Below are 27719 nucleotides of genomic sequence, written 5' to 3' on the forward strand. Positions count from 1 at the left end.
CATCTGAAATGAGTGATTTATTCAAAAACAAATGGAGAAAAACAAACTTTCAAATAAAGTAGTGAATAAATTGAATATTTTTGCCCTCTCCCAAAATGATAAGAAAAAAGGTGAAAAGAATACAGTTGAGTTTTACATTCCGCAGAAAATTCAACTATTCACTGCACCTCAAGAAAGATCATAACCTCTCAACAACTAGACAGACCCAATGATTTAAAAAACAAATAGACACAACATCCAGAGACAAAAATTTTAGGACATGATCCACATCCATTGCATCGACTACATTTCCCGACACGACTGGGGATGCATACGCAACGCAAAACTTTTATGCATTTCACCCTCCTGCCAAACCAAAACAGAAAGGATTTCCAAATAGTACCAACTTTTTTACCTTGACGAGAGACTGTCATTCGTATAAGAATGGTACAAATGGCGGACACCCGCATGACCAACAGGCAGGCGGGCGAATGGAACATTCTGATGTAGAAGAACCAATTCACAACAAAATCAAAGCCAGGATCCCACCTAGAAAAACTGGAACCAATTGACCACATATAAACAGACTCCGAGAGCCGCAATTTAGCGACCAGGGAAAATAGGAAATTGGACGACCCTTGGTTTCCCTTCAGACACTGACTAACCAAATAATTCAGAGGGTGAGTTCAGCCTTCCGACTGGCCCATCACGGGGCAGCAGCAACTGCTCCTGTGGCTTTTTCAGATTTTTTCTTTTCAATCTCCACCCTTCTCACTTCAGCATGCTGCGCAACACCATTTGCAAGAGCCTGATAGTGAAAATCAAGCGTTTGGCTAATGTTCTGGAACCTCAACGGATCTGATGCTTGAAGAACTACAGAATAAAACACAGCAGGAATCAGTATCATGTAAAAAAAATATGTCTGATATAAAATAAACGGCAGCAGCTTACGTTTGATAGTATCTACAAAGAAAATGAAAGGGTCAACATCATCAATAGGAGATTGCAACTCTTCATCATCGCTGAAATCATCATCTGAGTCTTCATCATCAAATTCAGTGCTACGGAAAGCCTTGGCCTGCATACAGTAAGTGAAGATACCATGAAATATTTTCGTAAACCATCGCAGAAACAGCTAAAGCTATGGCTTTTAGAATATATTCAGTACCCTAATATGAAGCTTCATATCCCAGTCTGACTAAGTTATTTATATGCAACATGTTAAATGAAACTTATATCATACAATTAATACCAAATTTCAATATCTTATTCAACTATAGTAGCTTCTTATCAATGTTATCAAATAGCGGATATGGCGGCGCCATGGCGCCATGGCATGGCGTTCAGTGGTGGAAACGCCATAGCACCGCCATATCCGACATTTGACAACATTGCCTGTGTACTGCATTCAGGAATAGGGCATTATGCAAGAAACATGGTGGTTAGAGTGGTATATTATGCTTTATTAATTGTTTAAAGTGTTTTAGATGTTATATTTTTAATATTTTTAAAATTTTGAATTATATATAAATATATAAGTATTATTTTATTTATTTAATTTTTTACTGCCATATCCGCCATACTAATACGCCATATCCCTGTGGCGGTTTTTAGGCAAACCGCCATAAGCTGCCATACGAGATTGATAACATTGCTTCTTATCACCGTCTAACCTGAACCAGGCTAAACTAGAAAATAGAAGGATCAAAACTACAAAAACAATTATTTTAAGACCCACCCTGGCAGCCAACTTATGAAGTTTAAGGCTCTCAGCTTCGTCACCATCCTCAGCATCAACACCCATCTCTTTGTCAGTATCATCACCATCTTCATCGTCATCACTTTCGAAATTGTTCATATCATCATCATCTTCTTCACCGTCTTCTTCCTCCTCCTTAGCAGCCTCTGTTCCAACAGACCATATATAAACACAAATACGAATAATAATTTGGTAATAGAGGAATTATAATTGGGGATGAGCTGCATAGAATCATGTCAAAGGAACTAACATTTACCTAATCTATATATATATATAACAAGTAGATGAAGAGGATGCCCAGAGAGCCATTTCAGAAATTTAGCAGCGGATAATTAAGTTACTAAAGGACCAACCTGCTACTTGATCCTTATACGCAACAAGCAGCTCAAGTGTAGACTTGAAAACACGCTCCAATGCTTCTCCTGGTAGCTGATCAGCAGGAAGAGGGAGCAAGGATGTCAATCCCAAACAGCATACCTTTTTATCATGTTCTCTGCAAACAAAAAGACATATAAGTAACATTTTAGCTTTAAGCATAGATGAGATACAACCAAGAAAATGTACCAGAACCTTTTAAAATTAGCTCGTGCTCCGCTTTTCTTCGTTTGTTGCAACATCTGGAACCAAAGATTGAAAACTTCTGTGGCAACATTAAGCTTTTGCAGTATGATGAGTGTCAACGAGGCATTATAGTACAACGAATCAGCAACCTGTCAAAAGATATTGCCTTTACATTATAAACAACTGGCCAAAAGTTCCATATTGCCAAACAGCCTGGGAAATAACTTGAGAAAAGCATGCTTACCACTTCCATCAATAGGCATTTCAAGTAAGGCTTTTCAGTACGACGCAAGCGCTCCACAGTTATCCTCAGGTATGGCTCAACCCAGTGATCTACCAGACCTCGGCAGTTCTGGAATAATACTTGAATGAGCTTAGGCGCTGGTTCAATATCGCCATCCTCCAGATTTTTATCAGCCATGACCTGCAGAATCACATAAACCGTAATCAGAAAAAATCAACTGGGTCAGGGCCAAATTTGAAAGAGCACTAACTAACTTACGGATGAAATCATGGTCCAAAGGCTTTGCTGGTAATCTGGTTCCTTGCATGTGAGAAAATGTGTGGTACTTCTTGATATATAGTTATCTAATGGCACTAAGATATCTGAGAATTCCACAAAAATAAAAAAGATGTAAGGGAAGCTTAATGAAGTGAAATAAAGTAACAATATTTCAATTGCCTTGTAATTCAAGATAAAGTGGGGCACATATCATAAACAGCATCAAAATCAAAAATATAATAACAGAAGATATATCCTATGGGCAAAACTGAATTAAGAGAATATGCATGTACCACAAGTACAGTAGGAGAGTGAATCGATTTAGAGCACCGCATCTTGAATATACATGCAGGAAACTAAACATGTGCAAACTGACGGAAAGGAATATTAAGAAGCATAATGAGCAAACTCAACAGACGGCAATGTTGTGATCACAAAAATCATTGCCATAAAACTGTGACATACTTGGGAAAAAATCAATGGCCCAATCAGTCAGGGCTTCCATCATCAATGGCCAAAGGCTCCACATCTCCAGTGATATTGTGGGTGAGAAGAAAGTCATATATGACACTATCTCCAAAACTTCCTCAAAGACCTCTGAAAAGAATGCATTGAAGCAAACAAGAAAGATGAATGGTGAGAGCATTCAATCTCAGGTATACCAATCAAACATCTTCATGCATATATTATCTCATCAAAAATAAGAAAAATGAACATAGTCAAAATCCTTTCCAGATTTTGTTTTAAAGTGTTCCATTATGAATTTTTGATACAGCGAGAATTAGAATCCCCAAATTATACGACCAAAAAGTATCAAAGGTTTGAAATGCATCAGGGAGGATAGGATTAGGAATTATATAAGGTATAAAAGAGGATTATATAAGAGAGAGACATCTAACATGGATTTTGAGGTAGAAATAATACAAAACCTATCTATAAGAAGCACATACTGTGTTGGCAATTGGCATGTTAGTGGAAGTTACACGAAGAGGGGTTTACTTCCAAACTAAAAAAAATAAGATATGAAAAGCAGAAAGAATGAGTTGTATGATTATGAATGGTACTCAATTTTATGATGGTTGCAAGACACAACAAATTATCTGAAAGGAATTGTTTAGTGCAAATATGAGTTTTGACAAATTTTAAAAGCAAACATAGAAGCACCAAAATCAAATTTTAAAACGGCAGTTACCTTGCCCATCAGTAGTCAGCATTCTGCGCATTATAGGTAATAATGTAGGCTCAATATGTATAAATAGATCGGGCAGGCTGCTGACTGACTCAAGGATTGTGCTTATGGCACGTAAGCAACCAACAGCAGCCAAAGCTCCAGGATCATCACCTTCCTCATCTGCCTCAGCGGTATTCATGCACTTCCAAAATGCAGCAGCCTGGAAATCAAGTGTAATTACTAAGAGGACAAAACAAATAATGAAGCCCAACATACTCATAAACAAGAAAATTAGCAATACCAAGTTTTGGCACAAGCCGAGGGCATATGGAGCCATCTCCTCTCCAAACTTATCAACAATTGTCTCGAGTGTAAACACAAGATCTTCATTCTCAACCTCATTCATAAGTTTGAAAAACTCTAACAAGATTTAAGAAGAAAAGGAAAGTTAGTTAGCATGCTCCGTGTTTGTAAAAATAAAAAAAAGGTTCAGGCCTTTGTTTTGTGATATACCATCTAGTAGTTGTGGAAGAATTGGGCGGATCTCACCCAAGTCTGTAAATTTAAAAAATTAAAAATTATAAAAAAAAAAACTAAGTCAGTGACAAGTCCAGATAAACAAAAGGCAATAGAAAACCAGGTAAATGTACCATTGCAGGCTTCTACAAAAGATCGCAATGCAAAGACAGAATCAACACGAGCAGGAAGTTCTTGGTCACGCATCCCAGCAACAACACTGTGTAATGCTCTTCGGAAGTTGTTCGGGTCAGAGAAATTGATATGTGCATATTGCCCTGCAACCCATGCAGCCTAGAATACAACACAGTTCAATTTAATAAGCGAACAATGTCATAAAAAGTGTTATAATAGCATCATAATTTAAAAACAATTGACATTTACGTTCAATTTAAATTTTGTGGAAAAAATAAGTTAATCTGCCTACACTTCACTCATCGTATAATATACACAAAATTCAGCGGGACTAGGTTGTGTTTATCCATCAGTCTTATGAGGAATACATTGGAGCAAAAAAGAGATGGATTTATGAAATATTTAACTTCATCCCCGCCTAAAACCAAGAGTGAGTACAAACAAAGATAAAGTGAAATTTACCTTTGCTCGAAGATGGCCTACAGGACTGCTGAACTCAGGGAAAACATGTTGTACAAGCATTCGCTCCAGCTCAGATTTGTATGGTTCTGTTTGCTTTAGTTTATCACACAAAGCTCCAATAGCAAGAAGAGCACCATCCTTCTGTCTGAAGTTCTTATATTCTGGTGCTGCCTCATCATATCTAGTTTAAGAATAAGCCAATATATTTTTATCGATCAAATACAACTTATTTGTATCACTCAATTAATATTAAACACCAAGATGTATATACCTCTTAAAAACCTCTACAATAAAGAATAAGAACTTTTGAAGATTCTCCTTTTGGCGTTTCCTCACCAGCTCACTAACAAAATCCATTGCAGCAGTTCTAGGACTATATAAATCCTCAATTATATCTACAAAAAAATATACAAACATGAAAAATGGTTCAAATATCCAAGCAAAAAACTCGACGGTGTTAACTCACCATATCCCTTCCTCACATACTCATGAGGGTCTTCATCCCAGAGCCTTTGATCATTGTCACTGAAGCACATCAGGGGGAAGATGATCTCGAAAAGAACAACATCAAGTCTTGGTTGCAGCTGACTGTACATGTTACTTTTGGAGATACTGCAAAATTTTAGGTAAATCAGATAGGACTTGTAAAGATCATTGGAAGATCAGAATCGTACAATCTAAAAGCACATTAAAGTGATCAAAAAGTAATCAAAATCATTCAAACGTAGATGGCCAAGCTTGATTCAAGTATCAAGAAATCAACTGGAAAGTAATCAAAATCATTCCAGCGTGGATGGCCAAGCTTGATTCAAGTATCAAGAAATCAACTGAATGGATACAAATCTTTCTATAATCAATTTAACTAAACGCAATTATATATTCTAACCTTTTCAATTTTAACCTTAGAATCTTAGATAAAGTCAATATCAGCATTCTGGCACGGTATGGTGTATATTATATGGAATATCTAGCAGTAGCATATGCTTACCCTTACCACACCTACAGGATAAAAAACATGTACAAACTACTAAACTACTACTAGGTCAACTGAAATTAACTCAATGGTGAGGTTGGAGTTCAGTTTCATAAATTACACATGGATTTAATTGAAAGGTTTTGTTACCCATTATCTCTTGCTCAGACATGAATATATGCTCATGGAAACAGGGTAACAGGAATTGAGTGGGTAATCAAGAAAAAAATGAAATACAAGATCACTTTACGAACCTATTGCTAAGATATTGCAGGATAAGATTGATAACTCTGTCCGGCAAATAGCCTCCAACACGGATCACATTCAACAAATTTAGATGGCACTCCAAAATCTTCCCTGCATAATTCTTCTGGAACATTTGGGCAAAAGCTTTGTTTTCTGGGTTTTGGAGTTTCACATCCCCAAACCTGGGAAAAACAAGAGAAAACATGAGTACTAGTGAGATAAGGTCCAAGTGACCTACATGGCCACAGAATGATGGTAGATAAGAACCTACCGAGTGTAAAGACGGTTTAATATGTGAACTGTCCACTTCTTTACTTTCCACCATCCCCATGTTTTTCTTAGCTCAGGATCTTCAGGTTGTCCTTCTGCAGGGACGGGCCTCTCCAATATATTTAAGAAAAGAACCATCCAGGCATTGAATACATTTGGATCAAATAACTGCTTTGGGATCTCCAACTGGTACCAAAATAGTTGAGACGGATGAGACACGTAGGACAGAGCAGGAACCAAATGTGTTAGACTTAATATTTAATAGAGATCTATTATGGTTGTAAACTATTACCCGGGAAAATAATACTAACAATTGCTCTAATGCAACAATCTACAATTAGTGTCCTATGCAACAAACTGCAACTAGTGTCCTAGAAAATAAGACTAACAATTGCTCTAATGCAACAATCTACAACTAGTGTCCTATGCAACAATCTGCAACTAGTGTCCTAGAAAATAAGCTTGAATAGAGAATGTGAGCTTACATATATGGACGACCAGAATATTTTGCAAATCAGCTTGATCAAATCTGCTACTTCAACTGAAGGGTTCACAACCTGAATAAGCCGGCTAAATATATTAAGAAGATTAGGAAATGTTTCTTCCACTATGTGATTAACTGGTATTCTCTCATCGTCTGATTTAAACCTGCAAATGACAAAAATAATCAGCACAAGCATGACCATAATGTTATCATATCAATCAAATTACCAAAAAAAAAAAGTTATACACAATATTCTTCTACAGAAGATAAATTCTTTTGAATAAATCATTATATTCTATGCTGTATTAAATGAGTGATATTAAAATGAAAAAGATAGGGAACAGCATATGAACTCACTCATATTTCCTGGAGAGAATCCTAAGCACAAACAGAGCTCCATAAACTTGCTGATCCTGCAAATTATGCTTCACCCAGTGCAAAAGAGCTGGCCATTGTTCTGGGTAATCTGCATGTATAATTGTTTTCAAGCACTCACCCAGCTGTGCTCTGTTTAAGGATGGAAGTTAAATTCCAAAGTCAGTGATATAAAAGGTCACTCTCCACCAATTTATTCAAGTGTCATGACTGCTTTGACGTAAATGCACTACTAATCATATTGTATCATAAAAAGGCACGAACAGCACCATATAACATGCTGACTGTAACTACATGTGTGCTTGTGAAGATGCATTTACCATGAATTCCCTCTCGAAATTTGCATTTAAAGACAAAGTACCAGAGGAGAAAAAGGTATGATACCTTAGAATTGGTGGAACCTGAGCAATGAAGTTAAGTATGTTCTGTCTCACAACTTCCTTGTCCTCAGGCAAGATCCTTGATTGTTCGCCTAAAGCCCCGTGAAACAAGATTATTCTCAGAATTAACCAAAAGTTCATAAAAGCGTATAAGTAATTTGGCTAGCACAATTATATTTTATTTCAGTTCTCTTATTAAAAAGGAACGAAGCAAGCTCTTGAGAGCTGGACAACAGCAAACTGCCAATGCTTACAGCAAATCTCCAGAAAAAAAGGAGCCAGATCCGAAAGATATTATCTTTTATTACTTCATATAGAACTCTCTTAAGCATTATGTATGGTCTCACAGATGGGTAAAGGAAGCCTTTGGCTTGCCACTGAAAACTATAAAGTTAGTAAGAAACTGGTATAGCCAATCGAATAAAACAAAAATGCAATTGAATTTCTAAGTCAAGATAGTCACTACTTTTAACAACAATAGCAAACGATATTCTAACTCAAAATTACTCCTCCTTTCACTATTTCCATGTATACCAATAATCTGAAACCAAATAAGTACACTTGGCAGGAAACGAAGCAGTAGTTTAAACTTTTCCCCCAATTACTAAATTTACCTGCTTCATGAGGAGCCCAGTGTTTAGCAATGAAATTCTTGAAGGTAATGCTAGCGACTTGTCTAACAGCTAAATCGCAGCTGGCTTCAACTATGATCTGCAGCAGTCTCACCAAATGCTGGGGCGCAAACTGAATCTGCAAAAGGTAAATCGACAATACACGTGTCAAATCTCACTCAATTCCAGTGACACAAGCATCAGTCATACAAACTGAGAAAGTATGCTGCCACCAAATTCATTCGTCATAGCCCTTATAATCCAAAAAACTGTTAACAAAAAGATGCATAACGCGACCAATCAAAGCTGAAGCGGAATCAATCAAAAGCTGAATCTGCTAAAGGTACACCTCAAATCTCACTCAATTCCAGTAACACAAGTGTAAATCATGCAAGCTGAGAAACTGTACAGCTACTGTCACTGAATTTATTCATCGTAGCTCCTATTATCAAAAACATGTATAATAAAAATGCATAACACAACCAATCATAACTGAAGCATGATCAATCAAATGCTAAATCTGCAAAAGGTACACCAACTATACACAAAAGTCAAATCTCACTAGATTCCAGCTACACAAGCATCAATCATGCAAAACGAGAAAGTATACTGCCACCAAATTCAATCATCTTATCTCCTATAATTTTTATAAAAAAATGTAACAAGCACGCATAAGTCATAACGCAACCAATCGAAACTGAAGCATGATCAATCAAAAACAGACTCTGCCAAAGGTACACCGACGATACACAAAAGTCAAATCTCACTAAATTCCAGCTACACGAGCATCAATCATGCAAAACGAGTATACTGCCGCCAAATTCAGTCATCTTAGCTCCTATAATCCTTAAAAAAACTGTAACAAACTCGCATAACGCAGCCAATCAAAACTGACGCAGAATCAATAAAAAACAGACTCTGCCAAAGGTACACCGACGATACACAAAAGTCAAATCTCGCTCAATTCCAGCAACACAGGCATCAACCGTGCAAACTGAGAATCTATACTGCCACTGAATTCATTCATCATAGCTCCTATAATCCAAAAATTCTATAACAAAAAAAAAAGCATCACGCGACCAATCAAAACTGAAGCAGAAGCAATCGAAAACAGAACCTGATTGAGACTCTCTTCAGCTGCCCTCCGTTGGTCGGGATTGGTGCTGAGTGCGCCCTGCAGGATCAGAGCCAAGCTCGGGAGATCCATCCCGCAATTCTATATCCCCAAAACAAGCACGAAGAAAACAAGGACGGATAAAATCTAAACCCCAGGAGAAGAAGATTCCGTGGTGTATTAATTCATATTGATTTCTGTTTCTAGGGCTTAGAGAGAGAAATGGGAGACACCGGGAGAGAGAAAGACAGCGAAGAATGTGTGCGCGATGATGGTATTTAAATGATTAGGGTTTAGTGAGTGTTGTTTAGCTAACAAATCAAACCTTACTTCATAATAGTCATATTTTTCCATTTCAGTTCTTTTAAGAAAGGAGGATCTACCCCCGAGATGACTCGGGCCCCCGACCTAACGGTTAGAGGTGAAACGTCTTACCATCAAGACGCGCTTCGTTGTCTTGGTTGGGTACAAACGAGTCAACTTGCCAGCCCCAAACATGGGTATTAGCTAGTCAACTGTCACCTACAAGAAATTAATCCCAAAGATGGGCCTCCCAGGGGTCGAACTCGTAACCTCCAGGATGGACGCGGTATCTAAGCACCCTTTACCGCTAGGCCAAGGGCTTGGATTATTTTTCCATTTCAGAGCATCCACAACCGTGCTCTTGCCAGCGAGCACGGTTGTTGGCCCGGCGCCACTATTCATGCCTGAGAGTCTCTGGCAAGACACAACACCCACAGTTGTGCTCTTCCGCAAGGACGAGCACAATTCAATTTAAAATTCAATTAAACAAAAACATTTCCATAATATTAAAATTCATTAAAAAACTACAATAAATATTACAAATTACAAAAAAATAAAAAAAATAATTAAAATCCTAAAAATTAAAAATTACATAATTAAAATACTAAAAATTAAAAATTACATAATTAAACACCTAAAAATTAAAAATTACATAATTATTAGCTAATATTACCCGAGGAAGACCACTCATCCGGCGGCAGTAACCCCAATTATTTTTGGAGACCCAATATCATGGTCTCGTGCGTTTAAAGTTGTGTGGGGGTCATAGTTGACCTATCGGCCATATTGAGTTGGCCTAAGAGCATCCACAACGAGTTGTTCGGGGGTGGAGGTGGCGCATAGGGAGCGAGGTTCGGGAGCGGGGGCAGATGGAATCGCGGCGCGACGGCGGTCGGCCGCCGCCTTCTTCTTTCGGAGGCACCTTGGTCGTCGATTGGGTATGGCCAGTAGCCACCCGGAACGCCCGAATCTTGGGTTTGAGGAGGGGCCGAATATTCCGTTTCTGGACTAGGAAACGGTTGTGAACCGAACCATGAGAGGGCGGGCGGTCATCGCCTTGACCGGACATTGTTATGTTGTAGGGTATGAGAGAATGAAGATGAAAATGGATATGGGAGAATGAAGATGAGAATGGATATGGGAGAATGAAGATGAGAATTGTGTAGTTTGATGTGAATTTTTGGGTGTGAAAGTGGGGGTATTTATAGATGAAAGTGTGTATTTTTGGGGAAAAATTAAAAAATTAAAAAGTGGTAAAAAATGGTAATAAACGGATATAATTTTGTTGGGAAGTGATTTTTTTTTTATATTTTTATCGGTTTTTTAATTAAAACCTATTTTTAATTAAAAAAATAAATTTCAAAGGCAACGGCTATGTCGTTGCCCAATCGCCGCGCGCCACGTGTCCTGCTCGCTGGCACGGCGCTGCTCGATGCATCGAGCAACGCCGTGCCAGCGGCGCGGACGGACGCGGGCTGGGCCACCACCGTTGTGGATGCTCTCAGTTCGTCTTATAATAAGAATCACATTTCAATTTTACCATAAATAAAAAGTTGGTCTAACATTCTACTAACTCACTTCAGTAATATTTTATTATAAAATCAATATAAAAAATGAATTTTATTTCCTTTTCTGGCTCCTCAATTACTAATTTTTTAGAATTTGAAAAAGAAATCTATCTCATTCAAAGTGCACACTGAGTTTTTGATATATGCGTCCCAGTACTAATGAAGGAAGGAGGATATTAAACAAACAAGGATCCCACCGCCTTTGCTTCAAGACGCTATTTACCAGGAAAAAGACACTACCTTTTTTTTTTTGAATTGAAAAAGCCGAAGGGGCGAACGAGCGCTGCGGTAACGAGCCGTAAGAAAGATGAGCAGAGCATTCCTTCCACCGGCCCTTATACCTTATAGGAGTAGGGGGCGTGGTGAGATAGATAGACGTCCAATCTTGCAGCAGCTACTATCAAAGCTATTGGACATCAATGGTATTGGACTTATGAGTATTCGGACTATAACAGTTCCGATGAACAGTCACTCACTTTTGACAGTTATACGATTCCAGAAGATGATCCAGAATTGGGTCAATCACGTTTATTAGAAGTGGACAATAGAGTGGTTGTACCAGAAAAAAGACACTTTATTTTATAAGGTCAAACGTTTTCTTTAAATTTGTGCTAGATATGCGACATTTAATCATGGACAAAGGCAATATATTTATAATATGTTGAGAGAAAAAAAATGTATATTCTAACTAAAAGAGAAAAAAAATGTATATATTCTAACTAAAATAAATCGAATAAAAAGATATGAAAATAATTATTGATGATAATAATAAATACTCCCTCCGTCCGGCATTAGGAATCCCGGTTGACCATTTTCATTCATCCGGTATGAGAAGTTCCGGTTAGACATCCATAAAAAGTGAAATAAAAATAATATAAAAATAAAACACTAAAAAGCACAAGTAAAACCACATCGAACGAATAAAGCAAATAATAACGCAAAAATAATCATACAAGTAAATGGGGATGTATACGTCATCTGGCCGTCAGTTCCACATAGTTTATAGGACGAACTTACATTACTATAGAAAAAATACACAAACTTTGCTGCCAAAAATATATTAAATACTTTTAAAAATTTAATCTTGTATTTTGGACATCTAAAAATTTGTTTTGTAATCACCTAATCATGACAACTCCATTATTATCATCCAACTTTAACAACGAATATTAATACCCACCAATAACAAAATATGTATTTTTAGTGCATGAACCATCAAACTTTAGCCATTTATTTTAATATTGTTGAAATTTCAATGAAAATCTGATTATACCACATGTTGTAGATGTTCATAAAACAATAATGAAATTTTCGATTATTTAATTAGTGTATTTTTTAACCATATTTTTAGTTGGTCTATTTTTTACCACATTCAAACTTTATGTATTTTTAGGTGCTATAAACAAAACCATCTAAAAGTTGGTGTAGCTTTTTTTTTATCACGTTCAAAGTTTTTTACAACATTATAAGTTCATTCTGTAAAATATGTGAAACCAACGATCAGATTTCGTCCCTGCTGGAATTCTCATGTCTCATCTATTTCATGAGAAATACTATTTTGCTAGGTTTGGCGGTCAACATGCAATCATCTACGATGGAGATTTTAAGGTTCTCACTTTAATAATAGTTGGTTGGACAATGAGCTAGAAAAATATGAATTTAAACGTTGAGGAACAACTCCATACCATCCACAAGCAATGGGAATAATGCGATCTTTGTTATTTTTTTTTATTGGATTGGTCGGATTGGATGCCTTGTGTTTTATCCTACGAAGAATACTCGTCATGTCTTCTCTCTTCTCTCTTCTCTCTTCCAAGGTGAAAAAGTGTGCTTTTTGGTGTGGAGGCGTGTAAAACTGTTTCCCTATGTATCTATATACATAGCCAATAGGGTCCAACTCCAATGTATTTTACTATGATTCAACATTCCCAGAGGATCGTCCGGTTCGTATAGTCGTGAACTCGGCGACCAACGGATCTTGTTCGGCCATTTCCCATCAGTTTTGAGTGCACTGCATGAACGGAAATGAAAAAAATGAGACAATTTTTGTGGAATAAAGGGAGTAGTTAAACCACTCGTTGTTTACAAACCTAGTAGTAGTATATATTACTGTATCATTTGATAATGATTTTTTGTTTGTTTGTTTTAATAATAGAAGATCACCTCGCTTTTGAGTAATGATGATCATTAGCCATGACGCGTGAGTTAATAACCAATTGAAGGTTGGCCGATTGTTATTTGAAAAAAATTGCTTGGAATTGGTTATTATTTTTCATTATTTTTTATGAACTTTGTCTGTACTTTCTCAATTATATATAATTGGGATATTGCCTCCAAATATCATGGAGCTTTAAAAAAGTTGAGCTTTTTTTACCACGAATGTTCGACTTGCAAAAAATATCCTGAACTTTACCCGAGTCTGTTATTTCTCAACGGCGAAAAAATTCAGACAAATAATATCATTATACGATTTCCTTTTTCGTATTTTCTCGACAACAACTCCGAGAGCTTTAAGTTCTTCAATTTTTTAGGATAGTTTTTCTTGAAGCACGCACCCTACAAAATTATTATCCAATCCATTAATATACCCGAAATTTTTTCGTTGATGAAAAATAACAAACTCGGATAAAGTTTGTAATATTATTTGTCTAGTTGAAAGTTCGTGGGAAAAATCCAACTTTTGAAAGTTCCAAGATATTAGGGGCCAATGTCACATTATAATTTTCAAGGTATTAAATAATTTGAATTTTTGTTATGTATGGTTAACCAAACTGTTTTTTTAGGTTAATCGATATAGCAATTTTTTGTTCCTAATCATCATTAAGCAGTTAATAAGACCAACAAAAAGCGCATTATTTATTTCTTTTAACATAAAGCGGTCAATTTATCAAATCATACTCACCCTAACTTACGGTATAATATCTTGGGCTGACCCTGCATAAAACCATATATGGGCCTTAAAATACAATTGGTCCAAACTTACTGGTCATTTTCTTTCTTAAAATAGGTCGGGGTGGCGCGGTCCGAATATTCATTGGGCCCAAAAAAAACTAGAGTTGATTAATGTAATACGACTCTTAGTAATGTAAAGTATATTGGCTAACTGTTGTTGATACGTATGGTTTTCTTGTTAAAAGAGTTGATTCTTACCATGTTTATTAGAAATGGGCCACTCACCCCTTAAAAGGCCTCATAAGGGGGAGGGTTATCCACACTTATATAGATTAGATGGGATCTTCACCAAGTCGATGTGAGATAGAATTTAGAGAATTTAACACGCCCCCTCACGTGTGGGCCGGAAAGGACATCGGTCTTCCATCACGTGGGTAGGCAATGCAAGAGAAACCATCATCGATGTGGGCCGGAAAGGACACCGGTCTTCCACTCGTGAGGTAGATAAGAGATAAAGAGAGAACCATCATCGACTTGGGCCCGCTCTGATACCATATTAGAAATGGGCCACTCACCCCTTAAAAGGCCTCATAAGGGGGAGGGTTATCCACACTTATATAGATTAGATGGGATCTTCACCAAGTCGATGTGAGATAGAATTTAGAGAATTTAACAATGTTTGCTTTGCCTCTCACTTGTTATTGATAATTTACGTAGTCTACACAGTAAAATTTATAGGCTTCTTTTTATGTGGAGTCTTGTTATTGATAATTTACGTAGTCAACAATAATTAATGAGAGAATATATTTAATCTGGGCAATTACAGCTCAAAAAAGTTTGTGGAAAATTGGAAATAAAGGCATTTAATATGGGAAGAATGTTTGTATTTTTGTAGGCTATATAAATACTAATTAAATACAAAAATACAATGGGCAGATAAGATTTTTAGTTTACTTTTCTAATATGAATGAATGCAGATAAGTCTGTAATTATGATTAAAGATAGGTGCAGATAAGCATGCTAGGAGTATTTTTTTTCAACAGTATATATATATGTACATACTAATAGTATATATCTATAAAAATCTGATATTTGTTGAGAATAAGTTATACTAGTACTACTTATAATGCTATGACGATAATTATAATTTTACAGGCTTGAAAGTGTGTATGTAATTCTTTTGCTCTTTTGTAATTAATAAATGAAGATTAATTTAAATATCGTATCATAGTGGATTCAAATCAGATATATTTGGTATCAGTTAGTCAATTTACCATCAGGATACCACACGAATAACATTACTTTGATGCTGGGAATATATTTTGGAATCGACATTGCCGAAGATAGTTATAGGCCTCGTGACATGAGACGTACTCACGTAAGAGATAAAGATGAGTATCGAGAAAAGAATAATCAAAATATGATTGAAACTACAAACATATAGGGTCCTATTAAATTCATACTCTGTATTTTAAATTTTATATGCGCATATTAGAAAATAAGAATAAAAACTATATATGTAAGTAAAATAATAATAAGAGTAGAAGTAAACAATGAAACTTAAAAGCTTAAATTGTTCATATGAGTGAAATTAAAACGTAAATAAGTGAAAACATTTGTGTAAGTAAATTAGAAAATATGTAGATCTGAAAAAAATACTAAAAGTTGGATATATGTAAATAAAATAAAAGTGGGAGTAAATTCCCGGACATAATGTAAGAAAATAAAACAAGTATAGTAAACAAATTCGCAGCCATCGAGATTCGAACTTGGGACATAATGGAGGGATAGGCCCTAAACGTCTGCATGGATTAACATATAACTCGCGCGAACAATTATCACTGCTTGTTTTGCATGAATTCACGTTATCGCTACTAGTAACTAACCTTCATCACATAATTGATAATAGTTACAAATGTCTACAAAGATATAACTCCTATTCAATCATCACATCTTGTGTTGCATTGATCTACGTTAACATTGTTAGTAACCTGACAGTAATCTCACACCTGGTAGTCAGTACGGATTTAAAAAACATATAACTCACGCAAACAATCATTACGTATTGTGTTGCATGGATTCTTGTCACCGTTACTAGTAACTGAATTTCATCCCATATTAGAAAATCGATACAATTATTTATTTAAAAAGGAAGAATCCACACAACCAATAATTATTGTCCTGTGTTGCATGGATTCACGTTAATATTACTACGTAATTGACCTTCGTCCCATATCTAGTCGTCGATATAAAATTTTTAAAAATGCACAGCCCGCACAATCAAGCATCACTGTCATACGTTGCATGAATTCACACTAAAGTTAGTAGCACCGTACACTCTGCCTCATATTTGATGATCAAAACAATGACCACAAAAACTTTTGAATTGAGCATGTTCATTACCTTAATAATCTTTCAACTAAAAATCCAAAAACGTTACCTGAAATCTGTAAATTCTACACAATTCATCTGATGATAATTCAAAGATAGTTGAATTTATAATTGAAGATAATCATATATGGAAAAGGGCGGGAGATATTTTTGCACAAATCCAGAAAAATGCAATTCCGAAAAAGAAAAGCGAAATAATGAAAAGAGAGAGGAGTAATTTGTCCGCGTAATTCACACCTGTCAAAGGAGAAGCACTATATATAGAGAGCGGCAGAAGCAGAAGCCCCTCTCACTCTTCAGGTGCCAACGGCGGGAAATCAATTTTTCGTTTCCGCCATTGAAAAACCCTAATAAAAAATCACCTCATTATTCCCCACAGCCACAGGGGGAGAAGAAGAGCCATGGCTGCCGACGCATTACCCGAAAACGGCGGTGCGAAGCGCAGCGACGACGATGAATTTCACAGGAGCGGTTCGCCGCTCAAGTACATCCCGCTCTGCGAGGTGTACTCTGCTACATCTTCCCGCCTCACCGCCTCTGGATCGAAGAAGGTCAAGGCTGCAGCCAGGAAGCCTCCGCAAACGAACGGCCATGGTCAATTGACGGAGCACCCGATCACGCCGGAGTCTCAGTTCTAGGGATGTCAGTGTAGCCCGCAACCCGTGGGCTGGCCCGAATAGCCCGCCAAATTTATAGGGTTAGGGCCGGAAATTTCTAGCCCGATAAAATCAAAACCCGATTAGCCCGCACCCGATTAACCCGCAACCCGTTAGGGCCAGACCCGAAACCCGATGGGCTGGCCCGAAAACCCGATAAAATTTATATTATTAAATATTTTTACTTATAATTTGACACTTTATTGATTAATTTTATAATATATATAACTAAAAAAATAACTTTCAATTTTATATTAGATATAAAAATTATATATTGAAATTTTTATTAATATAAAAATTGATAAATAAATTTAAAACTTCAAATTCACTAAAAAAATATTTAAATTTCTAAAACATGCATTAAAATTTCACAAAATATCTCAAATATTAGTATTTGATCATGTTTATGATTGTGTTTAAGCATATATCTCAAATATCTCATAATTAAATATTTTACATTTAATAAATATAACTATTTTTCATCATTATTTATTGGATTGATCGCATGTTAATTTTATCGGTAGCAACCCGATTAACCCGTTGGGCTAGCCCGAAACCCGAGCTTTTAGGGTTAGGGTTGAACTTTTATAACCCGAAAAAAATCACAACCCGATTAGCCCGCACCCGATTGGCCCGCAACCCGAGCGGGTTGGCCCGAAACCCGATGGGCCGGCCCGATTGACATCCCTACTCAGTTCGGTGTAGTCTACTCGAGGCGCCGGAGGAGGGCGGACAGCACCAATTTTATGAAGGGGCTGCTTTCGGAGAGTTTGAATGCGGAATTGGAGGTCGACGGTTGGGGGGAGGGGGCTGTCATGAAGCGGAGGAGGTTTCGGGATGTGGAAGTGGGGAGTGATTGTAAGTTGTCGGGGGAATCCGATGTTCCGACGCCGGTGAGTGATCATCTTGACAAAACTAACCGTAAAGTTGTTCGGGAAACCAGGAATGTGTGTAAAATTGATAATAGTAGCAAGACGGAAAAACAAAAAAATGATTCTTCGGAGACTGGTGTTAAGAATTCAGGAGCTGGACGGCTGAAGAAATGGGTCCGGTATGTGTTGGTCCATTTTCTAGCCTTTTTGTGCTCAAGTTCACAGGTTGATGATGGTTTCATGGTGTGTACTTTGTTTTTTGGGTGCAGGCTGAGTTTCGATGGAGTTGATCCTGAGAAGTTCATTGAGTTACAATGCAAGGTCAGAACTTTGATAGCCAATAACAGTAATAATTACATTTCACACATGGACTTCAGTTTATGAATCTGCTGGAAACAATAGGACAATCTGTATAACTTTCACATTGAATTGATCTCTCGTATTTAATGTTCAAATTATTGCTGAATGGAACAGGTGTACTGGCCACTGGATGCAAGCTGGTATTCTGCCCATATAACAGGGTACAATTCCGAGACTGGTCACCACCATGTAATGCTCTTTTACTTTACACTAGTTTAATTAATGTATATCTGTATTATGCGCCTAAGTTAATGCTGGCACATTGGTAATATGTGGGGGGAACTGTGCAGTTGAAGTATGAGGATGGGGAGCAAGAAGACCTGGTTATATCTAATGAACGTATAAAGTTTTATATCTCTTCCAAGGAGATGCAAATTATGGAGTTGAAGTTATATGAGAAGAGCCCAGAAGCTGATGAACTTGATGCTAACGAGATGATAGTTTTGGCTGCCACTTTAGATGATGATTGCCAAGAGATTGAGACTGGTGATCTAATTTGGGCTAAACTTACTGGTTTGTCTCTATCTCCTTCTGGTTTTGCATCAAGTTTATAAGCTGGTCTATCTGTAGGACTGCACTACCTGATAATTGCAGTTTAGTTCATTTTCATTTAAGAGTTCTGATATGTGATGGGTTCAGATAAGTAAATATTTCATAAACTCAAATAAGTAAAGATAGAAAGGTTTCTCGAACTTTGATATCAGCAAGACAGTAAGACAATACAGAAACGGTGTTAGTTTGTTATTTTCTGTGTCTTTCACATTACTTTCTCATTTTTACAAGTTTTCTAAATATTTGCTGTTACCTGTATTTTGCTCTGATGTAGGACATGCTGTATGGCCGGCAATTGTTTTAGACGAATCTCATGCGAGTAAACACAAGAGATTGAACAAAATTTCTGGGGAAAAGTCTGTGATTGTACAATTCTTTGGCACCTATGATTTTGCTAGGTATTATTAATGACTTAAAGTTGAAGATTCTTTGGAGAATGGAGAGTGATTGTTTTGCTAAAAATTGATCACCATTCAGTCTACTTCATTTATATTTGCTTTTTTATCAGGGTTCCGTGCAAACAAGTTATCCAATTCCTCAAGGGCCTTCTTTCGTCCTGTCATTCAAAGTGCAAGAAACCTAGTTTTGTTCGAGGATTGGAGGAGGCAAAAGTGTGAGTGATTATTTTATCTGAATTGCTAGATTATCTTGCTATGTTTTTTGTTCTGTACTACTGCTGTCAGATACTCTCAAGCGACACAGAGTGTTCTTAGGATGGTTGCGAATTTGTAATACATGTCTGCTTCTTTAAGTCATCTTTTCTTCAGTTTTCTGTTTCTTGTGTCTATTCTGTAAAAATAATATTATAGTATATCATAGCCAAAGTGATTTGACCTTAAACCTTAGCGCACTAGCTTTGTTTGTTTGGACTTTGGATTTGGGGTAAATGAGATGACTATGGTACTAGCTGAGCCTCAATATGAAGAAGTGCCTCAGTAAACTGGGTGTTCGATTGTGTTGGATGAGTTGGAGATGCAACCTGGCAAACTCTAAATATGGCATTTCATGTTTGCATGTTTTGAATTTCTTTTGGATTTTCATTTCTGACATAGGCATGCTTACTCACAATGTTACTTGAAACATTATTTGACTGATTGTTGCCATACACTTATTTCTTAAGATGTATTCTTGCTGATATATTTGTGGTTATTCAATCCCCAGTGAAAATAGTTGCTACATGGACATTGGCTAAATAATAACTGCAGCACTCAATCCTGGTGAATAAATTTATTGTTTTCACATTTCAGGGAAAAATGTTGTAGGTTTTTTATGTTAAAGTTATAGGTTGGGGATGTGAGAATGAGATGTCTGTTTATCACTTCCAAGTAATACTCTGTCATTTATTTCACTAGTACAATTCCTTGAAATTCCCTGAATTAGCTGTTGTATTCAGATATCTTAGTGAACAGCGGCTACCTGAAAGAATGCAGCAGCTGCGAGATGGTGTTGACGGTAATGTTAAAGATAATAGAAGCAGGGAGAATGAAGATGGTGCTGACTCGGATGGTGAGTCTATAAGCCATGATGAGATACTTAAGAAACTTGATGATCTCAAAAGCTCTAAATTGGAAGATGGAGAGCTGCAAATAGTAAGCCTCGGTATGTCATGTTAATTTATCATTCATAATATATGGCTGCATTTGTTGCTTTCTCTAGTTTATGTAATGCTGCAACTGTCTGTTGGTGGTCCTTGGTGCTTAGTACCTTTAATGAGGCAGGAGCTCCACGGTAATTGACAAATCAGTTTGTGCATGTGAATCAATATGCAGGAAAGATTGTCAGAGACTCCAGCAATTTCCAAAATGAGAAATACATATGGCCTGAGGGTTATAGTGCTGTAAGGAAGTTTACATCTTTTTCAGGTGAATTATTAATTGTAAAGGTGTTTCTGTTATTCTGTTTTGCTCATTGTGATTTACTTATCTTACTCATCACTTCTATCAATTTACATTTCACTTTCTGCTTCAGATCCAACTGTGCATACTATGTATAAGATGGAAGTACTGCGTGATGTTGACTTGAGAACCAGACCTCTATTTAAAGTTACAGGAGATAATGGAGAAGAGGTATCGGATAAAGCTATCTTATCAAATTTGTTTGGCAGCTTTTACCTTTCTCCGATTGTTTTCCTTTTTATTTGCCGTTCTATTTTCCTTCCGTGACGTTATTCCTTCTCTGCCCGAGGTTTGTATTTAGTGTTTCATATTTAAAATAAATTGGTAAACCTGTGAATTTCTCTGGAAGAGTGATCATGCCAATGCCAGATGGCTTAGTAAAAGTAGCAAAAAGCACACCTTTTGTGATGCTTGCTTTGGTTCTAAGGATGAGTTGTGATCCTGCCAATGCCAGATGGCTAAGGAAAAAGCAGGTTGTCCTCTTTTTTTTTTCTGAGTCAGAATGACATAGAAAGTATAATCTTACACGAGCAGGTGCTTTGAAGGAACCTTAATGATAGATATGGCTGCATGAGCATTACCTCGTAAGACCTTGGTCACTAAATAAATAATAGGGTGACTATATAATTTTAACCAATCTTTTTCCGTTTTTTAAAAAATTGTCCAAGCAATTAGCTAATGACATTTTTATACCCAGTGTTTCACAAATTTAATCAATACCTCTGGCAACACATTTCTGGTATAAGAACATTGACATGTCTCATCGCAGAAATACATGGAATTGAGCACTTTCCCACCTCATCCAGCATGGCATTATTTATCAAGAAAATAAAATCTTCACTTGCTAGAAGAACAATCACCCCATGTGCAACCCACTCCCAAAATTGCTGCCACGAGCTTCACCTCATCCCCACCTCGTTTCATGTGTTGTAATACTATAATCTTCTAATCAACTATAGCTTGGGATCTTATATTGGTCGCTCTGTATTTAACTTTTACCTAAGGCTAAGAGGCAGTCCTTGTTGATTATTGAGATATAGTTGCTTCATTATGAGTTATAAATAACAGGATCCATATTTCTCATAGCTCTTCACATGAGGTCTGAACTTGGGCCTTTTGATAAGATCTTCTGCACACTTAGTTACTGCCTACTCATGAGGCTGCTTACAGCTTACTTAAGATTTGTCCTGTTGTTATTGTCTTTCTTTTGCAGTTCAATGGACCAACTCCATCAGCTTGCTGGAATAAAATTTACAAAAAGATTAGGATCGTGCAAATCAGAAATAAAGACAATAAAGCTGATCAGAAATTTTCCTCTGGTTCATATATGTTTGGTTTTTCCCACCCAAAAGTTTTCAGACTCATAAAGGTACTTATTCAGTTAACCTGATTGTTTACTCTAAAATCATACTCCAGTAATCTTTTTTACAGTCATCTATGTACCTTAATTTATTTACCAGTCTTCCTAGTTTGGTTGTCAAAATATCTTGTGAATTGTGACACATCAGGCTCATTTGATTTGTTTCGGTGGAACTGTACTTGGCTCACTTATGCCTCTTCATATTAATGTAGTATTATATTTTACAGGAGATGTCGCGATCAGCGGCGAAGTCTTCCCAGTTGGCCTCAAGGAAAATGAAAAACTCACCTGTTGGTTACAGACCTGTTACAGTAACATGGATGGACCTTGACAAGTGCAATGTGTGCCATATGGATGAGGTTTGTTTTTTTTTGTGGAAAGGGTTGACTCCTAACTCAGGTTTCAATTGGCTTCTGTCATTTCATGTTTTCTTCTGCTTTGATTAAATCTAGATTGCGTGAGTTACCAGGAAGTGTGGTTTGCTGCATTTTTTCTTATATATTTAAACATCATTTCATTACCAGCAAAACTATATTGCATATTTGTTGAATAATAATGATTTCGATATATAATTCAGGAGTACGAGAACAATTTATTTCTTCAGTGTGACAAATGCAGAATGATGGTAAGTCTATATCTTGCGACGTTTATTATCTGCTTTGTCTTCAAATGAAGCATTGATCCATTACTTACATTAATTCAGCGCTGGTCCTCCTTGCTGTCAAGGAGTCATTGTTATAAATAGCTTGCCTTTTTTATTTTCTAAAATTATTCTCAGTGTTATGTTTGAGAGGCTTGCTCACTCAATTAATTTTTTTACTGATTTCAATTGTTAGTTTTAGCAACTCCAGAACGATTTATGCAACTCAAGTGTTGTCCTGTATACCTATTCAGGTTCATGCTAGATGCTACGGAGAACTAGAGCCCAGTGATGGAGTGCTTTGGTTATGCAACTTATGCCGTCCTGGAGCACCTGAATCTCCTCTATGCTGCCTTTGTCCTGTAGTAGGTACTTAAAAGATTAATACTCCCTCCGTCCCATTAAATATGCAACATTTGGGAATCGACACGGATTTTTATGTAGGGTTGTTTTGTGAGTTAATGAAAAGAGAGTAAAGTAAGAGAGTAAAGTAAGAGAGATGAAAAAGTAGAGATAGAAATATTTCCATTTTAGGAAACGTTTCATTTTTAATGGGACAAACTAAAAAGGAAAACGTTTCATTTCTAATGGGACAGAGGGAGTACTACTTTGATATTTCAACTTCTTCATAGGGTCCATTTTGTGTATTCAATAATCAATAAATAAAACCCGCTTGATGGTCTGAATAAATTTAATTTCAGGAGGTGCTATGAAACCCACCACTGATGACAGGTGGGCTCATCTGGCTTGCGCCATATGGATTCCAGGTTTCTATTTTCCCCGTACATTATACAAGTTCATGCCTAATTCTTTTTTGAATTAAAATTCTTAGCTTACTCATCTATTTTCATGCAGAAACATGTTTATCAGATATTAAAAAAATGGAACCTATTGATGGGATTGATCGAATCAACAAGGTATCTCGGTCTCCTCTCTCTTTCTAAGTCTGCCTAATTTAACTTTTTGTGTGTGTCCCAGTTGATCACCAATCATGGAGAAGCATATTTGCCCTACAATCTTTCCTGATCTACTTTGCAGATATTTCCTTGTGGGGGAAAGTGTTATTTCTGCGCTATGTTTACATGGCATTGGTTAAAGACTGTACATGATTGAACATTAGCTGATAGTTCTTTTTTTCTGTGAAGGATCGGTGGAAGCTACTTTGCAGCATCTGTCACGTTTCTCATGGAGCGTGCATACAGGTAGATATTGTTTTTTTGTCCTTATGAAATTAAAATATGGATTGAATTTTAGCTGGTAGTTCATATTTTCCTGACAAATGCCTTCTCTAGAAATTTTGCCGTGTTCATCTTATTTTCTTCTTTTGAAAATCTAAAATTATCTGTGTATTCCATAATATTTATATATATATATATATATATCATGTCTCTTCAGTGCTCCAACATTAATTGTCGTGTGTCATACCATCCCCTGTGTGCACGTGCTGCCGGCTTTTGCCTCGAGGTATGATGTTTGGGTATTTAAACCATGCCCTTAAGCATACTCCATTAGTTGTGGAAACTTCTCTTCTTACTTGGGATCGTCTATTGCATATGTAGACTGAGGACATGGATAGAGTCCACACAGCTCCTCTCGATGAGGATGATGAGTATCAGTCCATTCAGCTTCTTTCTTTCTGTGAGAGACACATGCCCAAGTCTAATGAAAATGTGGCTTCTGACAAACGAATTGTTCAAAAGGCTAGTGAAGATGACCATGCTGAATATATTCCACCTATAAACCCTAGCGGTTGCGCTCGCACTGGTATAGTCATCTATTGTTCTCCCAACTTTTGATAAGATTTTCAGTTTCATGATTTTGTTTTTGTCTGATGGAATATATCATTTTCTCTAATCGTGTTATATAGCTATTAATTTTCTATTTTGGAATTCAATTGGAGAGGCTTAAACGTTGTTTAGCTTGACAAAATAGGTGATTAGCTAAATCACTTTGCTTGGGTCTATGTTCTGCTCTAAGCTAGTCTACTAAATAATAACTAAAGTTGTAAATGGGATTGCTCTATGTTTAAGAGGATCTCTTTGGAAATAAAGGAGCATTATATTCATGGACATCTAATTTCCCTTTTTCCATGTCTGTTAGAAATTTATGATTACCGGAAGAAGCGGGCAAAAAATGGACAAGATGGTCCGTCATCGAAGCGCTTGTATGTGGAGAATGTGCCACATATACCAGGTGGGTTCAGCCATCATATGCCCTTGTGGAACAAAACGTCCTCAAATGAACCTGGTAGTTCCAAGCACTCTGTAGACCTTCTGGAGTTAAGAAGCTTGCAACTAAAGTCATCTCGCGAGTTTCTTTCAGTTGCTGATAAGTACAACCACATGAGGGAGACCTATAGGAGGAGACTGGCATATGGTAATCTTTCTTATACTAGTGGCTTAATTTTAAATTCTAATTGTTGTTAAGGAACTCACGATCTTGCCTTTTGATTCAATAGATTAGCTGCGAGTACTCTATTTAATCATTTACCTTTTAAAATGATTTGGCCACAGGGAAGTCTCGTATACATGCTTTTGGTGTCTTCACTAAACTTCCATATAAAGCTGGAGACATGGTAAATTGCTATGATAGACATCTCTTTCTAATTTTTGGGGTTCAATATATTAAGTTACCATTCTGTTGCATTTAAGGTGATTGAGTATACTGGGGACATTATTCGGGGTTCAGTAGCCGACAGAAGAGAACACTTGTCTTACAACAAACTAGTGGTAAGTGCCTACTTTTAATCTAATTTTCCTATTAAATTGTAATTTCTCCTGTAGCTTCCTATGGTGTATATATCTGCTGAGTGTCGTTATTGGCTTCGTATTATCTCTAGCCTCTTTAGCTTATTGAAATGCCATTTGTTTGTGATATTCTTTTTATCCCTTTGTAATATATTCATTGGTTCTATATTGAATGACCTTCAGCTGTAAGTCTGCATCAGTGTTGGTAGCTCATCTCACTAAAAAAGTGCCAGTAGATATGTGTTTTTGGATTATCCTAACATTTCTTCCATGCAGGGGGCTGGAACTTATATGTTCCGGATTGATGATAACCGTGTTTTAGATGCCACCAAGGCAGGAAGCATAGCACATTTGATTAACCACTCATGTGAAGTATGTATTGATATTAGCAGCTTTACCGTTTAGTTTTAAGTTGACCTCCAGAAGACTAACTGTTTCCTCTTACAGTCAAACTGCTATTCAAGAGTAATTACTGTCAATGACAACAACCACATAATTATATTCGCGAAGCGAGACATCAATTATGGTGAAGAACTAACATATGATTACAGGTTTTCTACCTCATCCAGCTATTGTACTTTTGTTTTTATCAATAAATGTACTCATGTTTTCTTGTGTGGCAGATTTTCTTCAATTGGTGAACGACTAGCTTGTTTTTGTGGATCTTCTAGATGCCGGGGTGTAGTGAATGACGTTGAGTCTGAAGAAAGAGTAAAAAAACTACATGTACCCAGCAGTGAATTGACAGATTGGAAAGGAGAATAAAAGAGGTCAGTTATTCCATATAGTCTCCAATAATTTCCATAATATAATAAATGAATACTTCAAGAGCCTTTTGTTTGACAATGGCGGAGTCTGTATTGAAATGCAGAGTTTTATTTGCAATCTCTTTCTTATTTTTTTGTTTATGTTGTTGAAGATTTTATGTCTACGTGAATTGCTGCTGGCCTGCCTTACTGAATTCTTTCCTTGTTTAAACCTGTATATGAGACACTGTTTCTCATTAACTAAGAGTGTACTAGCTTGGAATTCTTAAGGTTTATTTCCACATCGGTTTACTCTAATACCCGATGCATTCATCCGATTCAAAAAGTTCCACATTCGAGACTCATCTTAAAACCTTGCTGAATCTCCATGTGTTCTGTCTCCCTTTCTCAATATTTCTAACATTACAAGTATGATAGATTTGATTAGTGTTACATCAAATTGTGCTTGTTAATGTCTCGTCTCTTCGTATTGGTTGTGCGTCCACACATTTTCTTTTACTGTAATACTTGCAAGATGAGAGTTACACTCATACATATATATATTGCACAGAAGCTCGTTTTGGTGCACCATGGAATCGGGAAGAGCATGGAAGATGTTGCCGTGGGTGGTCATTGCTGAGCTAGAGATGTCTGTACCTCATTATTATCTTTTGCCCAGAAACTACAGTATATTGCTAAATAGGATATGACCAATAAGGATTCTCAATTCTTAATTTATTTCTCGTGTCTGTAAAAAGAAAAGGTTTTGCCTCTGATTGAGAGGTGATTCCTTTATCAGTTGGCAGCTATTTTTTCTTCTTTTATTGAAAGAAAAACCACAGTTTAGGTAACACCTGTTTGTCCCTTTCATTATTTTGTTTAGTTCTTTTTTTTCACATCGGCAAAGAAGCATAAATTTAAAGGCTGCAAAATGGTAGACTCGAATCCAAGACTTTGCTCCAGGCTAATTCTCACAGTCTATTTTGTTTCTTTTATTGAGAGAAAAAAAAGTTGTGTATACTGAAATAAGGATGTCAGTTGAGTCAATTTGTTTCTCTTCTTGAAAGAAAAAACTTGTGTATGTTTAAATAGAGATGTAAATTGGGTCATATTATAAATTTTCAGATTATAAATTATCACTCTAATGTTTAACTTATAGGTTAACTTGGATCAATTGATTTAATTTCATATAATTTTTT

The 27719-nt window shown here is 36.6% G+C and overlaps 2 protein-coding genes across 3 annotated transcripts; one reads left to right on the top strand and one right to left on the bottom strand.

Annotated features, from left to right (window-relative positions):
- Positions 1-47: 47 nt before the first annotated feature.
- On the bottom strand, positions 48-9791 carry LOC121808463 (importin beta-like SAD2). Its single transcript, XM_042208974.1, has 22 exons — positions 9542-9791; positions 8428-8563; positions 7818-7905; positions 7416-7565; positions 7060-7222; positions 6576-6760; positions 6313-6486; positions 5552-5697; positions 5357-5480; positions 5086-5266; positions 4623-4782; positions 4486-4527; positions 4274-4392; positions 3994-4192; positions 3267-3398; positions 2802-2905; positions 2544-2723; positions 2309-2448; positions 2092-2231; positions 1718-1884; positions 931-1057; positions 48-852 (listed from the first exon to the last, which is right to left on the bottom strand). Exons 1-22 carry the CDS (start codon positions 9629-9631, stop codon positions 686-688), a joined length of 3114 nt encoding a protein of 1037 aa, XP_042064908.1. The 5' UTR covers positions 9632-9791; the 3' UTR covers positions 48-685.
- Positions 9792-18005: 8214 nt separating this feature from the next.
- On the top strand, positions 18006-27371 carry LOC121809990 (histone-lysine N-methyltransferase ATX2-like). 2 transcript variants are annotated; one of them, XM_042210861.1, is made up of 22 exons: positions 19071-19093; positions 19407-19530; positions 19641-19745; positions 20513-20731; positions 20902-20994; positions 21101-21198; positions 22241-22396; positions 22615-22746; positions 22965-23012; positions 23282-23396; positions 23729-23794; positions 23883-23944; positions 24173-24229; positions 24423-24491; positions 24587-24791; positions 25128-25403; positions 25541-25602; positions 25679-25756; positions 26051-26146; positions 26222-26325; positions 26398-26544; positions 27092-27371. In XM_042210861.1, exons 2-21 carry the CDS (start codon positions 19518-19520, stop codon positions 26537-26539), a joined length of 2196 nt encoding a protein of 731 aa, XP_042066795.1. In that variant the 5' UTR covers positions 19071-19093; positions 19407-19517; the 3' UTR covers positions 26540-26544; positions 27092-27371. The 2 variants fall into 2 exon arrangements, with proteins under 2 accessions (XP_042066796.1, XP_042066795.1); XM_042210862.1 differs by lacking the exons at positions 24587-24791; positions 25128-25403; positions 25541-25602; ... (3 more) ...; positions 26398-26544; positions 27092-27371 and adding exons at positions 18006-18399; positions 18490-18541; positions 18695-18769 and having other exon boundaries at positions 18871-19093; positions 20526-20731; positions 24423-24497.
- The last annotated feature ends 348 nt before the right edge of the window (positions 27372-27719 follow it).

The sequence above is a fragment of the Salvia splendens genome, chromosome 6, assembly GCF_004379255.2.
Source record: "Salvia splendens isolate huo1 chromosome 6, SspV2, whole genome shotgun sequence".
Taxonomy (NCBI): Eukaryota; Viridiplantae; Streptophyta; class Magnoliopsida; order Lamiales; family Lamiaceae; genus Salvia; species Salvia splendens.

Excerpts from the sequence above, each read along its gene's own strand:
- LOC121808463 (XM_042208974.1), bottom strand. The coding sequence starts at position 9,631 with ATGGATCTCCCGAGCTTGGCTCTGATCCTGCAGGGCGCACTCAGCACC. Across the intron at positions 4,393-4,485 it reads TCTTCCACAACTACTAGATG|AGTTTTTCAAACTTATGAAT; the intron begins GTATATCACAAA and ends AAATCTTGTTAG. Across the intron at positions 2,724-2,801 it reads TTTGGACCATGATTTCATCC|GTCATGGCTGATAAAAATCT; the intron begins GTAAGTTAGTTA and ends GTGATTCTGCAG.
- LOC121809990 (XM_042210861.1), top strand. Across the intron at positions 22,747-22,964 it reads ATGTGTGCCATATGGATGAG|GAGTACGAGAACAATTTATT; the intron begins GTTTGTTTTTTT and ends TATATAATTCAG. Across the intron at positions 26,147-26,221 it reads TGATTAACCACTCATGTGAA|TCAAACTGCTATTCAAGAGT; the intron begins GTATGTATTGAT and ends TTCCTCTTACAG.